Source organism: Thalassophryne amazonica, chromosome 3 (assembly GCF_902500255.1).
Source record: "Thalassophryne amazonica chromosome 3, fThaAma1.1, whole genome shotgun sequence".
Lineage (NCBI taxonomy): Eukaryota > Metazoa > Chordata > Actinopteri > Batrachoidiformes > Batrachoididae > Thalassophryne > Thalassophryne amazonica.
In genome coordinates, this window is record NC_047105.1 from 45791382 (window position 1) to 45811981 (window position 20600).

Below are 20600 nucleotides of genomic sequence, written 5' to 3' on the forward strand. Positions count from 1 at the left end.
TTGAGCCGAGTATTCCTTTAACTTTAACTAGTAATAACTTCATGACTTTCTTTGCTAATAAAATTTTAACTATTAGAGAAAAAATTACTCATAACCAGTGGTGGGCACAGATAACCAAAAAATTAACTTCGATAACAAATAATAAGATAACTGAAAACTTCTTTGATAAAGATAACCGATAAACCCACCAAAAATATATCGGACGTTACAGATAATCGATAACCGATAAATGTCAGTGTTGTCTATGGGACATTGCAGTTACTAAAGAGGTAAAATTGATTTTTAACACGATCGCTTTTGAAAGCATTAAAAGCGGTAAAAGATCTAAAGAATAAGCAGAAATGTTTGACCATGCTGACCGCTGCAGGAAGCAGCACAGACAAATCCAGAGAGCACCCACAAAATCAACTCTTTATTAATCATAATGATTTTTCTTTCAACAGTCCACTCCTGCTGGAAGCTCTTGTTTACAACAGCACTCCCACCACAGAGGCACACCAAGAGCAAACATAAAGCCAGCTACCTATCATTTCAACACTCCGGTCAGGCAGAGGTCTTGAAAAATAAAGTCATACTAACTTATGGTTTTTGAAAATACTGATAGAATAACTCCATAATGTCAATTCTGTCATTTGTACAAAGTTAAAATATAACATATATCTTTTAATGTTGAATAAGGCACTAATTCTGAGGTTTTGTAACAAACACAGACCACAAAGCATTCTGGGTAAAAGTGCTAAACAGTGATTGGTTCAGTAATCCATTATGTAAACCAACACGTTAATGTGACGTGTGTCGTGTGTTGGTTTAAAGATAAATGTGCTTTTCAAAATATTCCATTTTTATTTGTAAAAACAGGCATTTTTACGGAGCCCTGGAAGTGTCATCGCAATTGCATGTTTTAAAACTTTTATGATGTTGTAAAACGTGCACTCAATATTAGTAAGTAAGTAAGTAAATTTATTTATATAGTGCCTTTCACAGACATAAGGCCATGTACACACGTTGTCAGGTATTTGTAAAACCAAAAATCTTACCCTTTCAGTTGGGGAAAAACTTCATCCACACTACGTCATCATCCACATCGAACCGTATAAATGTGTTGTAATTAGTCTGCCAAACCTTTGGGTGGCGGTACTGATTAAAATTCTATCCAATCAATCTTATTCTCTTGTCGTCACTTCCACAAAAACTAAAAACATGGCGCCAACCTCGTTCGTGTGGACCGATGAGGAGTTGGAATTACTTCTAGCCATAGTTTTAGAATACAAAGTTAACATATATGCACACAAAAAGCGCCTGGACAAAGGACAATTCCAACACTTTGAGAGCAGCCATGTACACAGACGTTTAATACTGCTATGAACACTCCTGGCCAGTAGATGGCAGTAGCGGCCTTGAAAAAATGTCAAACAAAATTCCAGATAATCCGTGTCTGCTACATTTAAGATGTGTGGAATTTAACAAATGCAAATACACTAACGTCTATAAACCCAGAGAATATATTCACGAGAGTTTTAGGCACTAGAGTTTAATGCTGTTATCTGTGGACCCTGAACAGAGTGTCTGAAATGCATTTGTCCTGTCGTGAACATCTGAGATTACCTTACGCTACCCATAATGCATTGCTGCCTGGCACAGCATGTGCTCACAAAACGAAAAACGAAAACATATATCTGATATTTTCACTTTATAAACTTCAGACATGACAATAATTTTAAATAACTTGTCTAAAATGAGTGGTTAAAATTTGAACCATAAGTTAAACATGTATGCCTCTGGATGACGTGGTGACATTGCGATTATATTAGTATGGTATTAAAGGAAATGACTTTTTTTGGTCACCAGTTCTCCTTTGCTTACAGACAATAGAGTGTTTTCTGATTGTAGAGGGTAAAACAACATACCTATTAGGAAACTTTTAACAGGTAGGTCTCAACAGCTTTAACAGTTTTAAAAATGTTTTTCACTGTTCAGCTTAGTTTAGTACGTTATCGGTCTAAAAGTTATCGGACAGTAATTCATCGGAAGATAATAGTCCGATGATGGTTTTTAGATTTATCTAAAAAGATAATCCGATAATGAAAACATTATCTTCGATAATTATCTGTTATCGGATTATCGAAGTGTGTCCCACCACTGCTCATAACCATCCCAAAGACATATCGTTCTCTTTGGCTGCTTTCAGTGATGCCGGTATTTGGTTAGACTCTTTCTCTCCGATTGTTCTGTCTGAGTTATTTTCATTAGTTACTTCCTCCAAACCATCAACATGTCTATTAGACCCAATTCCTACCAGGCTGCTCAAGGAAGCCCTACCATTAATTAATGCTTCGATCTTAAATATGATCAATCTATCTTTATTAGTTGGCTATGTACCACAGGCTTTTAAGGTGGCAGTAATTAAACCATTACTTAAACACAAGGGCGTAGGTTTGGTCTCAGCTTTGGTAGGGACAATACCACCCCCCCGGCCCCCCTGCCCACCACCACCACCCCCTAACCCACTCATACCATTAGACGCACAAGTACAGCATAATACATAACATATGACGACATAATGCTGAATAATTTAACACTTTATTACAATATTAAGCATGTAGGCAAACAACAAATAGCTTAAATAACAAAATTGCACCCAAAATCACGAATCTATTCGATAGGCCTACACCTGAGAGAACAAGACAACAAAAAAATACTTGTGGAGCTAACAAAAAAAAAAAAAGATTTTGCAACCAAGATGTATAATCTATTCTCTTCATCAATAATGCAGTTGTAGGTATCTGGCAACCTAATTAAAAAAAAAAAAAAAAAAGGGATTTCCAATGATATATATGGTGTATTACGGTAAACGAAGCCTGTGATGTCATAACGCAGAGGAAAAACACGGAAGTTTCACACTAATGCGCCGCTGATTCTCATTACCGTAAGTTCTCATGTAAGCCCTCACTCTGAAAATTTTAACACTGACAGCAAGCCAAGAACCCGTGCTTTCCAACAGCATGCTATATGTTGCATATATTACGGTAAAGTGCGTTCGGTGACTTTTGAAATCAATCAATCAATCAACTTTTTCTTATATAGCGCCAAATCACAACAAACAGTTGCCCCAAGGCGCTCCACATTGCAAGGCAAGGCCATACATAATTATGAAAAAAAAAAAAAACGGTCAAACCCCAACGGTCAAAAGACCCCCTATGAGCAAGCACTTGGCCACAGTGGGAAGGAAAAACTCCCTTTTAACAGGAAGAAACCTCCAGCAGAACCAGGCTCAGGGAGGGGCAGTCTTCTGCTGAGACTGGTTGGGGCTGAGGGAAAGAACCAGGAAAAAGAGATCGATCACTAATGATTAAATGCAGAGTGATGCATACGGAGCAAAAAGAGAAAGAAACAGTGCATCATGGGAACCCCCCCACAGTCTATGTCTAAAGCAACATAACCAAGGGATGGTCCAGGGTCACCCGATCCAGCCCTAACTATAAGCCTTAGCGAAAAGGAAAGTTTTAAGACTAATCTTAAAAGTAGAGAGGGTATCTGTCTCCCTGATCTGAATTGGGAGCTGGTTCCACAGGAGAGGAGCCTGAAAGCTGAAGGCTCTGCCTCCCATTCTACTCTTACAAACCCTAGGAACTACAAGTAAGCCCGCAGTCTGAGAGCGAAGCGCTCTAATGGGGTATATGGTACTACGAGGTCCCTAAGATAAGATGGGACCTGATTATTCAAAACCTTATAAGTAAGAAGAAGAATTTTAAATTCTATTCTAGCATTAACAGGAAGCCAATGAAGGGAGGCCAACACGGGTGAGATATGCTCTCTCCTGCTAGTCCCCGTCAGTACTCTAGCTGCAGCATTCTGAACCACTGAAGGCTTTTTAGGGAACTTTTAGGACAACCTGATAATAATGAATTACAATAGTCCAGCCTAGAGGAAATAAATGCATGAATTAGTTTTTCAGCATCACTCTGAGACAAGACCTTTCTGATTTTAGAGATATTGCGTAAATGCAAAAAGGCAGTCCTACATATTTGTTTACTATGCGCTTTGAATGACATATCCTGATCAAAAATAACTCCAAGATTTCTCACAGTATTACTAGAGATCAGGGAAATGCCATCCAGAGTAACGATCTGGTTAGACACCATGCTTCTAAGATTTGTGGGGCCAAGTACAATAACTTCAGTTTTATCTGAGTTTAAAAGCAGGAAATTAGAGGTCATCCATGTCTTTATGTCTGTAAGACAATCCTGCAGTTTAGCTAATTGGTGTGTATCCTCTGGCTTCATGGATAGATAAAGCTGGGGTATCATCTGCGTAACAATGAAAATTTAAGCAATACCGTCTAATAACTACTGCCCAAGGGAAGCATGTATAAAGTGAATAAAATTGGTCCTAGCACAGAACCTTGTGGAACTCCATAATTAACTTTAGTCTGTGAAGAAGATTCCCATTTACATGAACAAACTGTAATCTATTAGACAAATATGATTCAAACCACCGCAGCGCAATGCCTTTAATACCTATGAAGTATGAAAAAAGTATGAAAAAGAGCGCAAAACTGACAAAAAAGTACAGAGACAGATAAATGTAGTAATTTCTGAGGAAAAGGCAGGATGTTAGTGTCATTTGTGAAGATGTGTGTGGTTGGTGCAGTTTATTTCCGGAGCAGTGTTGCCAGATATGAAATATGAAAGTATCGTACCAAACCTCAAAAATTATCGTATTTTGGGAGAAATGATCGTATACAAACAAAACGCATACAACGTAGCTATTTTAGTGTTTTTTTTGTTTTTTTTTAATTTCCAAAGAATTTTATGTCACATTTTTAACAGTAATTATAGTAATGGGGAAACTAGAACGCACTACTAGAAACATTTTTTTTTCTGTGAAGGGACACAAACGTGTTAATTACCAGACTAGAAAGAGTCGAATTCAACCTCGAGGTCGCTGTCGTCATCCCGATGCCATGGCCACTTGTCCAGATTTTTGTTGAACACAGAAAAAATGTTGACACCTCCATAAGGAACTTGAACTTTTTTTATTTTTCTTGTATATCTCTTTGCTCTTGTGTTTGTTTGTTGTTGTTGTTGCATTTGTTGAAATAAAGTTTCAAAAAAAAAAAAGATGTGGTTGGGGAATCTTCCTGTCACGGCACAGATTGGATTGGAACTCATTACTTGTATGAGAGGGGGCGGGCTTTTCAAATGACGTTGTCCCGGGCGGCCAAAGCCAGCAGCAGCCTGTGTGGTGTTGTGTCTTTGATGGCGCCTGAGTGCAACACCTGCAAAATGATTCTTGGGTGTCAGAGAGAGATGCGTGTTTGGGCAACAACTGAAATTATCGTACATTTTGGTTTTTCCATTATTGATCGTACACTCGTACAGAGGGCAAAACTATCGTACAAATACGATAATTATCGTACATCTGGCAACACTGCACCGGAGCCACCCATCCTCTGCGCTCTGGGACCTCCCACTTTACAAATTAAGCACTGCCTGCCACGAGATGCGCTTTGTTTACGTCCATGTGAGAAGAACGTGAGCCAATGAAATTGCAACATGGGTAACCCTGTCATTCTGGCACGTCGAAAACACAAAACGTGACGACTAAAATATAGTATCGACGTTCGCAAAAAATAGTGAATGATTTTGTTATATAAACAAAAATGCTAAATATTGGTAGGGACTATTTTGCCATCCCAAAATAATGGTTGTGACTTGTCCCTATGGTCCATATGCAAACCTACGCCCTGCTTAAACAGCCATCACTTGACCCAGCTATCTTAGCTAATTATAGGCCAATCTCCAACCTTCCTTTTCTCTCAACAATTCTTGAAAGGGTAGTTGTAAAACAGCTAACTGATCATCTGCAGAGGAATGCTCTATTTGAAGAGTTTCAGTCAGGGTTTAGAATTCATCATAGTACAGAAACAGCATTAGTGAAGGTTACAAATGATCTTCTTATGGCCTCAGACAGTGTACTCATCTCTGTGCTTGTTCTGTTAGACCTCAGTGCTGCTTTTGATACTGTTGACCATAACTTTATTACAGAGATTAGAGCATGCCATATGTATTAAAGGCACTGCGCTGCGGTGGTTTGAATTATATTTATCTAATAGATTACAATTTGTTCATGTAAATGGGGAATCTTCTTCACAGACTAAGGTTAATTATGGAGTGTCACAATGTTTCTGTGCTAGGACCAATTTTATTCACTTCCCTTAGGCAGTATTATTAGACAGCATTGCTTAAATTTTCATTGTTACGCAGATGATACCCAGCTTTATCTATCCTGAAGCCAGAGGACCACACCAATTAGCTAAACTGCAGGATTGCTTAAAGACTAAAGACAGGGATGACCTCTAATTTCCTGCTTTTAAACTCAGATAAAACTGAAAGTTATTGTACTTGGCCCCACAAATCTTAGAAAACATGGTTGTCTAACCAGATCCTTATCTGGATGGCATTACCCTGACCTCTAGTAATACTGTGAGAAATCTTGGAGTCATTTTGATCAGGATATGTCATTCAAAGCGCATATTAAACAAATATGTAGGACTGCTTTTTTGCATTTGCGCAATATCTCTAAAATTAGAAAGTTCTTGTCTCAGAGTGATGCTGAAAAACTAATTCATGCATTTATTTCCTCTAGGCTGGACTATTGTAATTCATTATTATCAGGTTGTCCTAAAAGTTCCCTGAAAAGGCCTTCAGTTAATTCAAAATGCTGCAGCTAGAGTACTGACAGGGACTAGAAGGAGAGAGCATATCTCACCCATATTGGCCTCTCTTCATTGGCTTCGTGTTAATTCTAGAACAGAATTTAAAATTCTTATTCTTACTTATAAGGTTTTGAATAATCAGGTCCCATCTCATCTTAGGGACCTCATAGTACCATATCACCCCAATAGAGCGCTTGGCTCTCAGACTGCAGGCTTACTTGTAGTTCCTAGGGTTTGTAAGAGTAGAATGGGAGGTAGAGCCTTCAGCTTTCAGGCTCCTCTCCTCAATTCAGATCAGGGAGACAGACACCCTCTCTACTTTTAAGATTAGGCTTAAAACTTTCCTTTTTGCTAAAGCTTATAGTTAGGGCTGGATCAGGTGACCCTGAACCATCCCTAGTTATGCTGCTATAGACTTAGACTGCTGGGGGGTTCCCATGATGCACTGAGTGTTTCTTTCTCTTTTTGCTCTGTATGCACCACTCTGCATTTAATCATTAGTGATTGATCTCTGCTCCCCTCCACAGCATGTCTTTTTCCTGGTTCTCTCCCTCAGGGCCCAACCAGTCCCAGCAGAAGACTGCCCCTCCCTGAGCCTGGATCTGCTGGAGGTTTCTTTCTTCTTCCTGTTAAAGGGAGTTTTTCCTTCCCACTGTCACCAAGTGCTTGCTCACAGGGGTCGTTTTGACCGTTGAGGTTTTTTCCGTAATTATTGTATGCTTTTGCCTTACAATATAAAGCGCCTTGGGGCAACTGTTTGTTGTGATTTGGCGCTATATAAATAAATGGATTTGATTTACATTCCATCATAGAAATCAAGGCAGCATTAAACTAGATGGTAGGACTGCCAGCAAACTTCTCTTTATATGTGTATGTATGTGTGCATATATGTATATAAGTAAGTCCCTTCAGCTGCTCCCTTGTTTTGTACTCGGGGTCGCCACAGCAAATCCAAGGTGGGTCTGCATGTTGAATTGGCACAGATTTTACGCCGGATGCCCTTCCTGACTCAACTCCACATTACATGGAGAAATGTGGTAGGGGTGGGATTCGAACCGGGAACCTTCCGCACTGAAACCAAGTGCATTAACCACTTGGCCACCACCCCTACTCGTATATGTATATATATCTTATATATTTATCTCAGCTCATATACATTCTGTACATTTTGTAACATTGTTATAGTGTAAAGTTTTTATTATATATTATTTGTTTTACTGCTCTAGTTTTTTTTTTTTTTTTGCACAGAATTTTGTCTTTTATGTTAGCACCGAGTACCGCAGCAATTTCATAATGTTGTGAACTTGTTCACTCTTATGGCAATAAAAAACTTTTCTGATTTTCTGATTCTGATTCTTTGTCGGGCAGGTATCTCTAAAAGCTTCCATAGATGGAAATGGATCTGTATCAAAATGTAATCATGTCTTCCTTGACCTGTCCAAAAAAATGCACTGAAATCTGTTTTGAGATATCTCGCTGGTAATCAGACAACCATGCCAGTAATCACCTTGTTGGCATACTGAAAAACTGGTATCAGATTCCCAAGATGTACACACACCAAACTACTGATGGGCTTTTTGTGTGCTTGAATTAAAACTAAAATGAGTTTGGAGCTATGTGTAAAGAAAAACAGATACAGCTGCTACTTCTGCTATCACTAATAATAATTAGAATGTTATAGAAAAAGCATGACTTTGCAAAGCTTTCAGTATTACTATTATACAGACTTTAGTGATTCACAGCAGCTGAACAGACGGACAAGTGGATGGATAAATGGATAATAGAATTACATGAATACACAGGGTGACGTGGCAAGACAACAAGTGTGGATATTAAAAACACAGATAAATAAAACAGACAATATACATTATTTGTTCATCTGTTTACAGTGTGAATTTGCCAAATGAATCTGAGCGTGAGGTTTAGTTCTCACTACAAAGTGATTTTCCCTGTTGTGGGATCAATAAAGTTTATCTTATCTCTTATCTTATCTTACATGGCGAGGATAACACAGTATTATCTCTTTGTCTCATCTGAACACATGATAATTGCTAATTTGTTTGCAAGAAACACAACAAACAATGCTTCATTATTTTCTTTTCAGTTCCCTCAGAGAAGGAAATCTTTTCCAGGTGCAGCGTCACAGCCTCTCTTTTAATTTTCTCTGTTCATGGAGGGATTTAACGGAGGGATTGTTATGCTTGGCAGTCTTCCTGATGAGTTGGTTAAAGGGGTCATAGTGCCCAAAACAATTGTATTTACCTTTTACACTTCCATAAGATTTGGGATTTTATTTCAAACATTTCTGTAATCCCATAATTCTGTGTAGATATATGAAGAAATGATCTTTTTTCAGCAAATGTTATGATTGAAATGCTGTGTTTTACACATAAGTGACATATGTAACATGGTAAGTCATTATGGTGATTCTCTTTTGCACTGTGAGACATGCCATATTAGCTGGTCTGGACTGTGGTGTGACAAACCACATGGTGTATGAGGGAAAGATGGAGAGAGGATGGAGCAAGCAGCAGCTCCTTCCAGTTTAAAGCAACATGGTGGCGATTTCTTGTTTTGAATACCCCTACTCAGTATCTTAAAAAATTAGATGCTGAGTATGACTGTGGTTCGCATTTTATTATTGATTGTGGAAATCGCACACATCTTTGTATTTTGTATGCTATTGCTAATTGACCATCCCTCTATGTACGCAGGCTCTCACACTGGTTGATCTTTACATATAAAACCATTCTTGGCATAGTTCCTCTTTATCTCTCTACCTACATGTGTAGAAACCAAAATCAATATGACCTTTTTCTCATTCTATTCTAGAGATGGTGGTCTCAAGTGTGGGAATTGAACTTTGGAAAAAAAACCAAAAAACTTTTAAATATGCTGCTCTTTCCACATGGAATAACTTACAGATTGAACTGAAATAGTCAGAACTGATCTTTCTGGGAGAGTTCAAGTCGATCATGAGGGATCAAGAGGAAAACTCCCATGGTCAATGTGATTGCTTCTAAACGCTTTTGCAATGTTATTTTATAAACTAAACCTATATCCCATGCGAGTTGGATGTTGTGATTTTTTTGTATATTTGTTTTTGTCTGTTTGTATTGTGTTTTGTAAACCATGTTGTTGTGCACACACACATAGTGCATCCAGAAAGTATTCACAGTCCTTCACTTTTTCCACAATTTATGTTACAGCCTTATTCCAAAATTGTGTAAATTCATTTTTCCCTCAAAATTCTACTCACAACACCCCATAATGACATTTAAAAAGTTATTATTTTTTTATTTTTGCAAATTCATAATAATAAAAAAGCCCTAAGAAATCATGTGTACATAAATATTCACACCTTTTGCTAAATACTTTTTTGATGCACCTTTGGCAGCAATTACAGCCTGAAGTCTTCTTGAATATGATGCCACAAGCTTGGTGCACCTATCTTTGGGCAGTTTTGCCCATTCCTCTTTGCAGCACCTCTCAAGCTCCATCAGGTTGGATGGGGAGGATTGGTGCACAGCCATTTTCAGATCTTTCCAGAGATGTTCCATCGGATTCATGTCTGCTCTCTGGCTGGGCCACTCAAGAACATTCAGAGTTGTCCTGAAGCCACACCTTTGATATCTTGGCTGTGTGCTTAGGGTCACTGTCCTGCTGAAAGATGAACTGTTGCCCCAGTCTTAGGTCAAGAGCGCTCTAGAGCAGGTTTTCATCCAGGATGTCTCTGTACATTGCTGCATTCATCTTTCCCTCAATTCTGACTATTCTCCCAGTTCCTGCCACTCAAAAACATCCCCACAGCATGATGCTGCCACCACCATGCTTCACTGTAAGGATGGTGCCTGGTTTCCTCCAAACATGACGCCTGGTATTCATGCCAGAGAGTTCAATCTTTGTCTCATCAGACCAGAGAATTTTGTTTCTTATGGTCTGAGAGTCCTTCAGGTGCCTTTTGGCAAACTCCAGGTGGGCTGCCATGTGCCTTTTACTAAGGAGTGGCTGGCCACTCTACCATACAAGCCGGCGTTGCTTAAAATTTCATTGTTACGCAGATGATACCCAGCTTTATCTATCCATGAAGGCCAGAGGACACACACCAATATGCTAACTGCAGGATTGTCTTACAGACATAAAGACATGGATGACCTCTAATTTCCTGCTTTTAAACTCAGAATAAAACTGAGTTATTGTACTTGGCCCCACAAATCTTAGAACAATGGTGTCTAACCAGATCCTTACTCTGGATGGCATTACCCTGACCTCTAGTAATACTGTGAGAAATCTTGGAGTCATTTTTGATCAGGATATGTCATTCAAAAGCACATATTAAACAAATAGTAGGACTGCTTTTTTGCATTTATGCAGTATCTCTAAAATTAGAAAGGTCTTGTCTCGAGTGATGCTGAAAAACTAATTCATGCATTATTTCCTCTAGGCTGGACTATTGTAATTCATTATTATCAGGTTGTCCTAAAAGTTCCCTAAAAAGCCTTCAGTTAATTCAAATGCTGCAGCTAGAGTACTAACGGGACTAGAAGGAGAGAGCATATCTCACCCATATTGGCCTCTCTTCATTGGCTTCCTGTTAATTCTAGAATAGAATTTAAAAATTCTTCTTCTTACTTATAAGGTTTTGAATAATCAGGTCCCATCTTATCTTAGGGACCTCATAGTACCATATCACCCCAATAGAGCGCTCGCTCTCAGACTGCAGGCTTACTTGTAGTTCCTAGGGTTTGTAAGAGTAGAATGGGAGCAGAGCCTTCAGCTTTCAGGCTCCTCTCCTCTGGAACCAGCTCCCAATTCGGATCAGGGAGACAGACACCCTCTCTACTTTTAAGATTAGGCTTGAAACTTTCCTTTTTGCTAAAGCTTATAGTTAGGGCTGGATCAGGTCACCTGATCCAGCCCTTAGTTATGCTGCTATAGACTTAGACTGCTGGGGGGTTCCCATGATGCACTGAGTGTTTCTTTCTCTTTTTGCTCTGTATGCACCACTCTGCATTTAATCATTGGTGATTGATCTCTGCTCCCCTCCACAGCATGTCTTTTTCTTGGTTCTCTCCCTCAGCCCCAACCAGTCCCAGCAGAAGACTGCCCCTCCCTGAGCCTGGTTCTGCTGGAGGTTTCTTTCCTGTTAAAAGGGAGTTTTCTTTCCCACTGTCGCCAAGTGCTTGCTCACAGGGGGTCGTTTTGAACGTTGGGGTTTTTACGTAATTATTGTATGGCCTTGCCTTACAATATAAAGCGCCTTGGGGCAACTGTTTGTTGTGATTTGGCGCTATATAAATATAAATAAATAAAATAAAAATAAATAAAATAAAACTGTGAGACCTTATATGTAGACAGGTGTGTGCCTTTCCAAATCATGTCCAATCAATTGAATTTACCCCAGGTGGACTCCAATTAAGCTGTAGAAACATCTCAAGGATGATCGGTAGAAACAGGATGCACCTGAGCTCACTTTTGAGCTTCATGACAAAGGCTTTGAATACTTATATACATGTGATTTCTTAGGTTTTTTTTTTATTTTTAAGAAATTTGCAAATATCTCAAAAAACTTTGTCATCATGGATATTTTGAGGAAAAATTTAATTTAATCTATTTTGGAATGAGGCTGTAACATAAAAAATGTAGAAAAAGTGAAGCGCTGTGAATACTTTCCAGATGCACTTTACGTATATATATATAATTCACAGAAAAAGTTACTTCTTAAACTAGTCTCCCATTGCTGATTTCTCACCCTGATTGATCTGATTCCAAAAATGAGGAAACTGGGCCTGACTGTTTGCAACAGCAGTATAAGCAGGTAAATGCCAATCATAAGCAACACTGAATGACCGCCCCCATGTCCCAGGAACTACTGGGCATGCTCACATCGGTACTGTGTGCAATTTGCGCCAATATCTGAGGTTATAACAACAGTTACTACAAAGGTAAAATGTTAGTATTAACATCACAAAACTGTCCTCTGCTGAAGAGTGTGACATGCCTTTCATGGAAATATGGACGTATACTATATTATATTTAGAGAGGCGATTTCAAGAGATCAGCGAACAGTGAGTCCTTGAACGCACAGCCCTGGACATACACAAACTGCCCGCTGCACTCTGCTTCTAGGTCCAGCCATTTGCCCTTGGCTGCAAAGAAAACACCCACCACTTGCTTCACAAAAATGTAATCTGCACTGTATTTTAATTTTTAGTTAACATTGCAGTCTGGTGTAAAATGACTACACAATCAAATCCACATTCAAGAAGAAGGGATTTAATTCAAGATACCCTAATAAAATAATATCCACCGCTGTCTGTGTGTAACAGAGGCCAGCAGGTGTCGCTGTGCAGATGTAGTTAGTAAACCTCACTCCCAACAGCTCAAAAGGATTCTCTGGTCACAAGGCCAGAGCCCTGGGTTTTAGCCTTCTGGTTAGAGAGTCCGACTCCCATGCTGAGGATCGTGAGTTCGCGTCCCGAGGGGAGCGAATGGGCGGAGACATAACAACACAATGCAGAGTGCAGCCACTACAATGGTGCCGTGAGCCGGATGGGAGTGAGTTTAGGGGGGGTGAGTGTAACGGAGGCCAGCAGGTTTAGCTGTGCAGATGTAGTTAGTAAACCTCACTCCCAACAGCTCAAAAGGATTCTCTGGTCACAAGGCCAGAGCCCTGGGTTTTAGCCTTCTGGTTAGAGAGTCCGACTCCCATGCCGAGGATCGTGAGTTCGCGTTCCGAGGGGAGCGAATGGGCGGAGTCATAACAACACAACGCAGAGTGCAGCCACTACAATGGTGCCGTGACCCGGGTGGGAGTGAGTTTAGGGGGGGTGAGTGTAACGGAGGCCAGCAGGTGTCGCTGTGCAGATGTAGTTAGTATAAACCTCATTCCCAACAGCTCAAAAGGATTCTCTGGTCACAAGGCCAGAGCCCTGGGTTTTAGCCTTCTGGTTAGAGAGTCGGACTCCCATGTCGAGGATAGTGAGTTTGCGTCCCGAGGGGAGCGAATGGGCGGAGTCATAACAACACAACGCAGAGTGCAGCCGCTACATGTGAAATTAAAGTAAAAGGTACATGCTGCCACCTAGGTACACAGATTACATCTGATTATTCACTTTTTTGAACATGTTCAAAACCTTTCCAGTTGGTCAAATACGCTCTATAAAGTTACAATTAACACAGATTACACAATCAAGTGTCAGATATCAGCAATGGAAGACTGGCTTTTAGAGACATGAAAAAGTTTTTATTTTTTATTTATTGATTTGTTTAAGAAGATATCGCCTCAGTCGCTACAACCTTTAGCATCTGTTTTGAAAACCAGATGAAGAAGTGTATAATATGGCAATCTGGTTTATTGTTTTTTTAGTAGCCCCACTCACATACCAACAAAGAGACAAAAACTTAGAAATAATAAGATTATGAAAAGGGTAATGTGTTGTATTGTCAGAGCAGGAGATTGCATGTGTTTACTCACATCAGTAATGTCTCCAGGTTCACCTTTCTGACCCTGATATTTTGAAAGCAAAAGCATAATGTTAAAATTTATGACATGAAAATTATTTTTGATGCATTTATTCAGTAATTTCTGTGTTTTCTACATTAACCTGACAACAACAACAACAACAATAATAACTAGGACTGCCAGCAGTCATGGACAATGTTGTTGAAATGTCAGTGCAAAATATAAAAAAAATGTGAGTCTCCTCCTGTGTGCACAATTATGGTGCACAGCTTGACAGAGGAAATAACAATCATCAACCATCTGGCAAGATATTTAGACAAAGTATCTAAATCCACAAACTACAGGGGCCTCCTACAGCAACCTACATTCAAGTCTGAGACAGACACACATTTAATTTGAGGTGGTATACGTATGTCACATACACACACATGCACACAGAGCGTCTGAACAAGTGGCAGCTCCTCACCTTAGCTCCAGGTACTCCTGTCATGTGGCCGACATGGGTAGAAGAGAAAAATAAACGAGAGTTAGCACATTTATACCAAATATATTTCCATGCTCTGAAGAAAATGTTCTTCCTCACTGCCAGTTGTTGTTTCCTGAATCAGACTACACTAAAAACAGCTACCAAATCCCACTTGCGGTTCCCAAAGATCCCATCAGGATTGGCAAAGTGTTGACTCAGTCACCATCTTAAGCGTTCAAAGCGAGAGGCAAAGCAGAAAAGAATCAAATGCCATTAATTCTGCATTACAAATGTGTTACTTTTCTCTCTCTTGAGAATCAGACAGCAGTTTATAGCAGCTTGTTAATCATTATCTTTAGGTGGCATTATAGCTCATTTTTCCAATCATGTATCAAAAACAGTGACGCTTCTGATTTGCTCATCAACTAAATGTCTTTCTATCTCCAGAGCTGCTCACCAAAGTTTCATTGTTTATCCAGAAGTATCATCAATTTGTAAGTCGATTCTCTGTTTTAAAATGTCTCAAAACCTCCAGTGTCACAGCTTCTCTTCTTCTTCACTCAGATCAGCCGAATTCCTGCTAAAGCTTACGGAGTCGAAAACTGAGGCCGTGCCTGCTTGACTGAAATATTTCCTTAATGACTCCCACAGTTTTTATGATACTAAAAGACCAAGAGAGAGGATTCAAACGAGACCAAGGTGAGCTTGAAGTAGAAAAACGGATTTAAGGAGCATTTTCACAGAAATCTGCTCAGAAGTGTCATTGTTGTCTTTAATTTCTCATCATTTGTTTGCTTTGGGGACAGAAAACGCAACTGGAATCAAAGGATGACCCAGACAGAGGGAAGAGAGAAGTGACAGGAGTTAATTAGGAAGAGGTCAGTCACCCTTTGATTAATACCACAGTGTTCATGTGGTGTTTGTACCCCAAAATAAACAACCTGATGTACTGTAATTTATTTATGAGAGGTGTGAGATAAATAAATTACAACCAATGGGTGGAGGCCGGTCAGCTGTGCAGATGGGGCAACACTCTCCAAATGGGATTTCAGGTTTGGGGCAGTCTTTTAGCTCTTCGCAGACAATATCATCACAGAGGACGGTTCCGGTGTCGCACACACAGATGCGACAAGGCTCCGGTTTCCACACATCCTTGTCACTATAGCGTTGTCCATCTTGTTCACAGCTTAAATTTCCATCCTCTGTGTGCGAGATCACAGTCAGGTACGCACAGAGGAGCAGGCAGGAAACAAAAAGGAGATTATGCAGGTATGAATACCACCAAGTGCAACATTTTACAGTAACTAATCATGAAAAGCAAACAAATATATGCATGAATTTAATGCAAATACAAAATGAATAAAGCATAAACCTCAAACACTTTCCTGAAGACAATGACTGATCCTTTTGCAAACTAAATTCTCTATTCACAAACAATAAATGCTCTAATACGGTGGTTTCCAAAGTGAGGGCTGCAGCGTTTCGGGTGGGCTATAAAGGTACTGCAGGTGGGCCATGATAGGTTACTAAATATATAAAAAAGTTTTGAAATAAAAAGCCTGGCATTCTTCTGTTTGGGAATTTGGGAATGGTTGATCTAATATATGAGCGGGAAACAGCCAAAGTAACCACAGGATGGCAGTGCAACATCACTGGGAAGCTGAGCAACATCTCCATGAAACCCTCTTGGAAATTTGCAGGAGCTGGTGCCTAAATTCCTCATGGAGGAATTTAGTGAGTGCATTCAGTGAATGAAAAATGTCTGGATTTCTTTGTCAGACCACACCGTTGGAAAGACTACACGGCAGAGGTGCAGCATGCATCAATACATGTATTGTGCATGGCCAAAATCACACGTCTCATTGTTGATTATGAGCCATGCACTAATGTATTTTCCAGTTTTCCGTTTGCTCTGTAGATGTGAGAAGGCCAAATATATTTCTTAAAGAACTGCACTGACTGGAACTGCACCAAAAAAAAAAAAGTGTTTGATGCACCAAAGAAACGACCTCCTGCCACAGAGTGGTGAAAAAAGAAAGAGCCAGTACAGGAGCTATATTTACCTTTCAGGGTTGCTTAAGTCGAGGTAACCTAATGGGCCTAAATGAATGAGGTCTTTCTGGACAGGAACAGAGTGGGTAATTCACAAACTACTGCCTTATATAAACATAGGGCACATTTTTAGGCCCCATCTGGAAGCCAAAGTTTTGGCAGATGCCAGTTCAAACACGTCAAGGAAAAAAACAAAAGGTCAGCTTTCATGTGCATACCTTGTGGTTATAGGTCTGGATGAACTATCAAGGGCCTGCACCTGTCCTTTCAGTGGCTCAAGTATGAAAGATTCAACTGATATGTTCCATTCTGGGACAATAGCTCCTCTGTCAAGCTGAAAGGGAGTCTTTCTGCTGCACAAACCTAATAAGATTTAGTGATTCTCATCGTGTGTTGGCAGCCATAATGATGCCAAGGGGAATAAAATATTACAGTGAGCACTTGGGTCCATAAGTATTTGAACAGCAACCATAACTGAGCTGAAATGAAACAATCAAGATGTGCTTGCATTTTCATTGGCCACAAATAATTGATCAAACTGAATATAAGGATTGTTGTCTTAGACAAGTCAGAGGATGGATACATGAACATTTCTAAGTCACAGAATATTCTGGAACTTCACTGACAACAGAATACCTTACTTTAAGATAAATCGGTCCCAGCTCTCAAAAACCAGTGATGCAATAATGAGACTTGTGAGGGAAGCCACCAAGCTTCTGTGTGTTGGACTGGAGAACATGAGGATGGTGCAGAGTTTGTCTTGTGCGCCACCACCCACAGCATCATGTTAAAGTGGAACACAGAAACACTTTCATGCAAGACAACTGATCACATCTAGGCTTGAGTGTGCCTTGTGGCAAACTGCAGATTAAATTTATTCATTAAAGAAAATCCTTATGTGCCACTCTACCATGAAGCTATTTGTCAAAAAGAAAAAAAAAAAAAACCCTGACTGTAAAGTGATGAATTGTATTGACAATACTGCTTACATTTAGTTTGTCCAATTACTTAATGACCTTTGAAACTGGAAGGACTGTGTAGAGCTACAAATCCTAAACGATTAATGCAATATTTTATTTTGTGAAATTACTTGACTTATATCTGAATTTCTACACTGCAGGCACATCTCAATTGCAGTGGTGTACAGACTCATGCGCCTGACTAATTTATTTTTAAGCCCCCCCCCCCCCCCCCACACACTTTCTTTTAAATGACTATAATACAAAAAGACATGATACTGTGTAATACTGATCAATTTGCAAAAAAATTAGTCAGCAATGTCAAACATGAACAGTAAAGATTTGAAATCTGTCACACTGGTCTGAAATCTTTTGGGGGCTCTTACAGAAAGAAATTCTGCCTCTAATGAACTGTGCAAAGAAAGGTTTGTATTATACCCAAGGACCTGAATCTCTGAAAGGGGAACTTGAGACTTACATCTGCATTAGTGCTTTTACCTTGGCTTCAACATTTGCTCCCCCTTCTCTCTCTCTCTCTCTCTCTCTCTTTCTCTCTCTAAAAAAAGAAAATTTTACTTTGAAAGCTTGCTAAGCTTGATTTATGATATCCTGTAAAGGTTGCACCTTTCAGAATTACAATAAATAAAGGCCCTTTCACATTTTCCCCCCCATGCACTTCTCTCTCTTGGTGTCTGGCTTCTTTCTCTGGGCTCACTGTTGCAGCTTATGGCTAATCTTTCAAACAGATGGAAACCCTGAAATCATATGGAACATTATTTCTGGCCCACATCTACTGAATACCTTCATTATAAAGTGTCTCTTGTGAATACAAAAAAAAAAAAAAAAAAAAATCAATATTCATAATGATGATGAATCCCACTGCAATTTTGTTGAAGAAAATTGAAGAGACAGTATGCAGAAAAAAGGGGGATAAATTCCACTGGGTTATTAATACAGTGCAATTTTAAAAACCTTCTTAATTGAATTTTTGGTTGCTCGTCCACTATTCCATTTCAACAAGCCAGGATTTGCCCCAAAGTCCCGTGACAGCAAAGGAATGTGAAAACTTTTTACCACAGGCCTGACCACCTTTCACTTTCCCCCCTCCCCTTTCCCCCTCCTCCTCCCCTGTATTAAATGAATCTGTCGTTAAAAGTAGAATACCAAAAAAAGCCTCCAAAGCGCCCACAGGTGTCCCTAACAGAGAACTCAGTGGCGTAGCTCATAAAGCTGAGCTCACTGTCGAGCATCCAAGTCTGAATTGCACGATTTTTGCCTGCCAACTACAAACGTTAATGTGAATTATCACAGGATGAAAATAAAGGGCTTCAGGTTTGTGCGTAAAAATGTCTCCATCTTTTTACGCACGTCTATGAATGCGATCTATCAGGATGCCACGTGAATTACCTGGCAGATACTGTAAGATTTGCACTTTTGTGAGATAATCATCAGCAATTAGGCTATTTTTAACGTTTCAGAGTATCCAAACAATCTGTGCGTAAAAAGTGTGCCAGAAAAAAAAATCAATCCAAGCAAATCAAAAGCGAAACTTTTCACAGGTACGCTTCTGAAGAAAGGCATCTTTGACATGTATTAAAGAGCCACTTACGGTCAAAATCCTCCTGACATCTCACAACGTTTAATAGAAAAACTTGAGTTGCTACAAGTAGCAGTAGAGTCCTGGAATCCACAAAGCTGGTCATGTCTAAATATTAGACATGCAGGGCCCTTGAGGGAGAAAGAAAAAAGGGGTGCAAGTGGAGCGGAGGCTTCTCTCAGTATTTCAGTGTGTATCCCCAGTTACAAAAGCCGGACCATTCGACAGTCACCCTTCCCAAAACCCGATGGGGGAATTCCAGCGGCAGGACCGCGATCAGGAGCACAAACTCAGCACCGACCGCTTCGGGCCAGACGCTGTAGTTTTATGTCCCCGCTGCCTTCAATGAATCTTCGTATATTCCCAAATATCAGCCCAGCCTCTTACCCCCTGTCAGGTTGAAATCTGAGCCATCGTGCCTGTCGGGTCCCATAATCCGGGTCCCTGACCACTCCTTTCTCCACGTGCTGCTACTGAACCCACAAACTTTGGCCCCAACTCCGCGTCCTCCTCCTTTCTCCTCCGCCTCCTTCATGCAAAGCACGGCACCGTACTTCTCTTTCATTTCGTTACTTTATCTGCAAATACTAACAGACACACTGACAAGTTTGTTTCCAATTTTGACCCAAAGAGTGCGCAGCGCAGCGCAGGAAATCTTAGTCCAACTCAAACATTTTGAGTGATCTGACTGCCTCAGTTAAATTAAAGTTAACTTAAAAAAATCAAGTAAGGAATGATGCAGATGCAGCAGAAAGGAATTAAGGAGGGAAGAAAGGATGGACCATATAATGGTCCATCTTTGGTCCATTTTTGGTCCAATTTTGGTCCAATGGGCCATTTTTTTGTAATGGGACAATGGGAATTTTGTGAAGTGGCAACCTGGTCTCACGGCAAGTCGTGATTCAGCAGCACGAAATATACATTAATCTATTGGTTCGTGATATTGTAACGAAAAGTGCCTCATTTTCGTCACAGCAGCATGAATTCATTCTCATTCATTCCGTGATGGCGGCACGAAATTAAGTGAATTGATTAAGTGAAGCGGCAGACTTACATCATGCTGGTTATGGTTGGGGGTAGGAGTAGGATTAGGTTATGGTTATGGTTAGGATTGGGGGAAGGAGTAGGGCTAGGCTATGGTTAAGGTTAGGGTTGGGGGAAGGAGTTGGATTAGTAATAGTGAGTTGAAAAACATCATGAAAATTTGACTCATTTTGTGACGGAGCATGAAAAAAAAAACGTGAGACTGGACTGGAAGGGGGGCACAAATGGGGGGTGATATATATATATATATATATATATATATATATATATATATATATATATATATATATATATATATA

At 39.8% G+C, this 20600-nt stretch overlaps 1 protein-coding gene across 1 annotated transcript in view; it reads right to left on the bottom strand.

Annotated features, from left to right (window-relative positions):
• Positions 1–19611, bottom strand: part of col2a1b (collagen, type II, alpha 1b) — a 140239-nt gene extending 120628 nt beyond the window's left edge. Inside the window, 4 exon segments of the mRNA XM_034166160.1 lie at positions 14196–14228; positions 14650–14666; positions 15642–15851; positions 19270–19611. Of these exon segments, the coding sequence (XP_034022051.1) occupies positions 14196–14228; positions 14650–14666; positions 15642–15851; positions 19270–19363 (354 nt within the window). The 5' untranslated portion in view covers positions 19364–19611.
• Between the last annotated feature and the right edge of the window lie 989 nt (positions 19612–20600).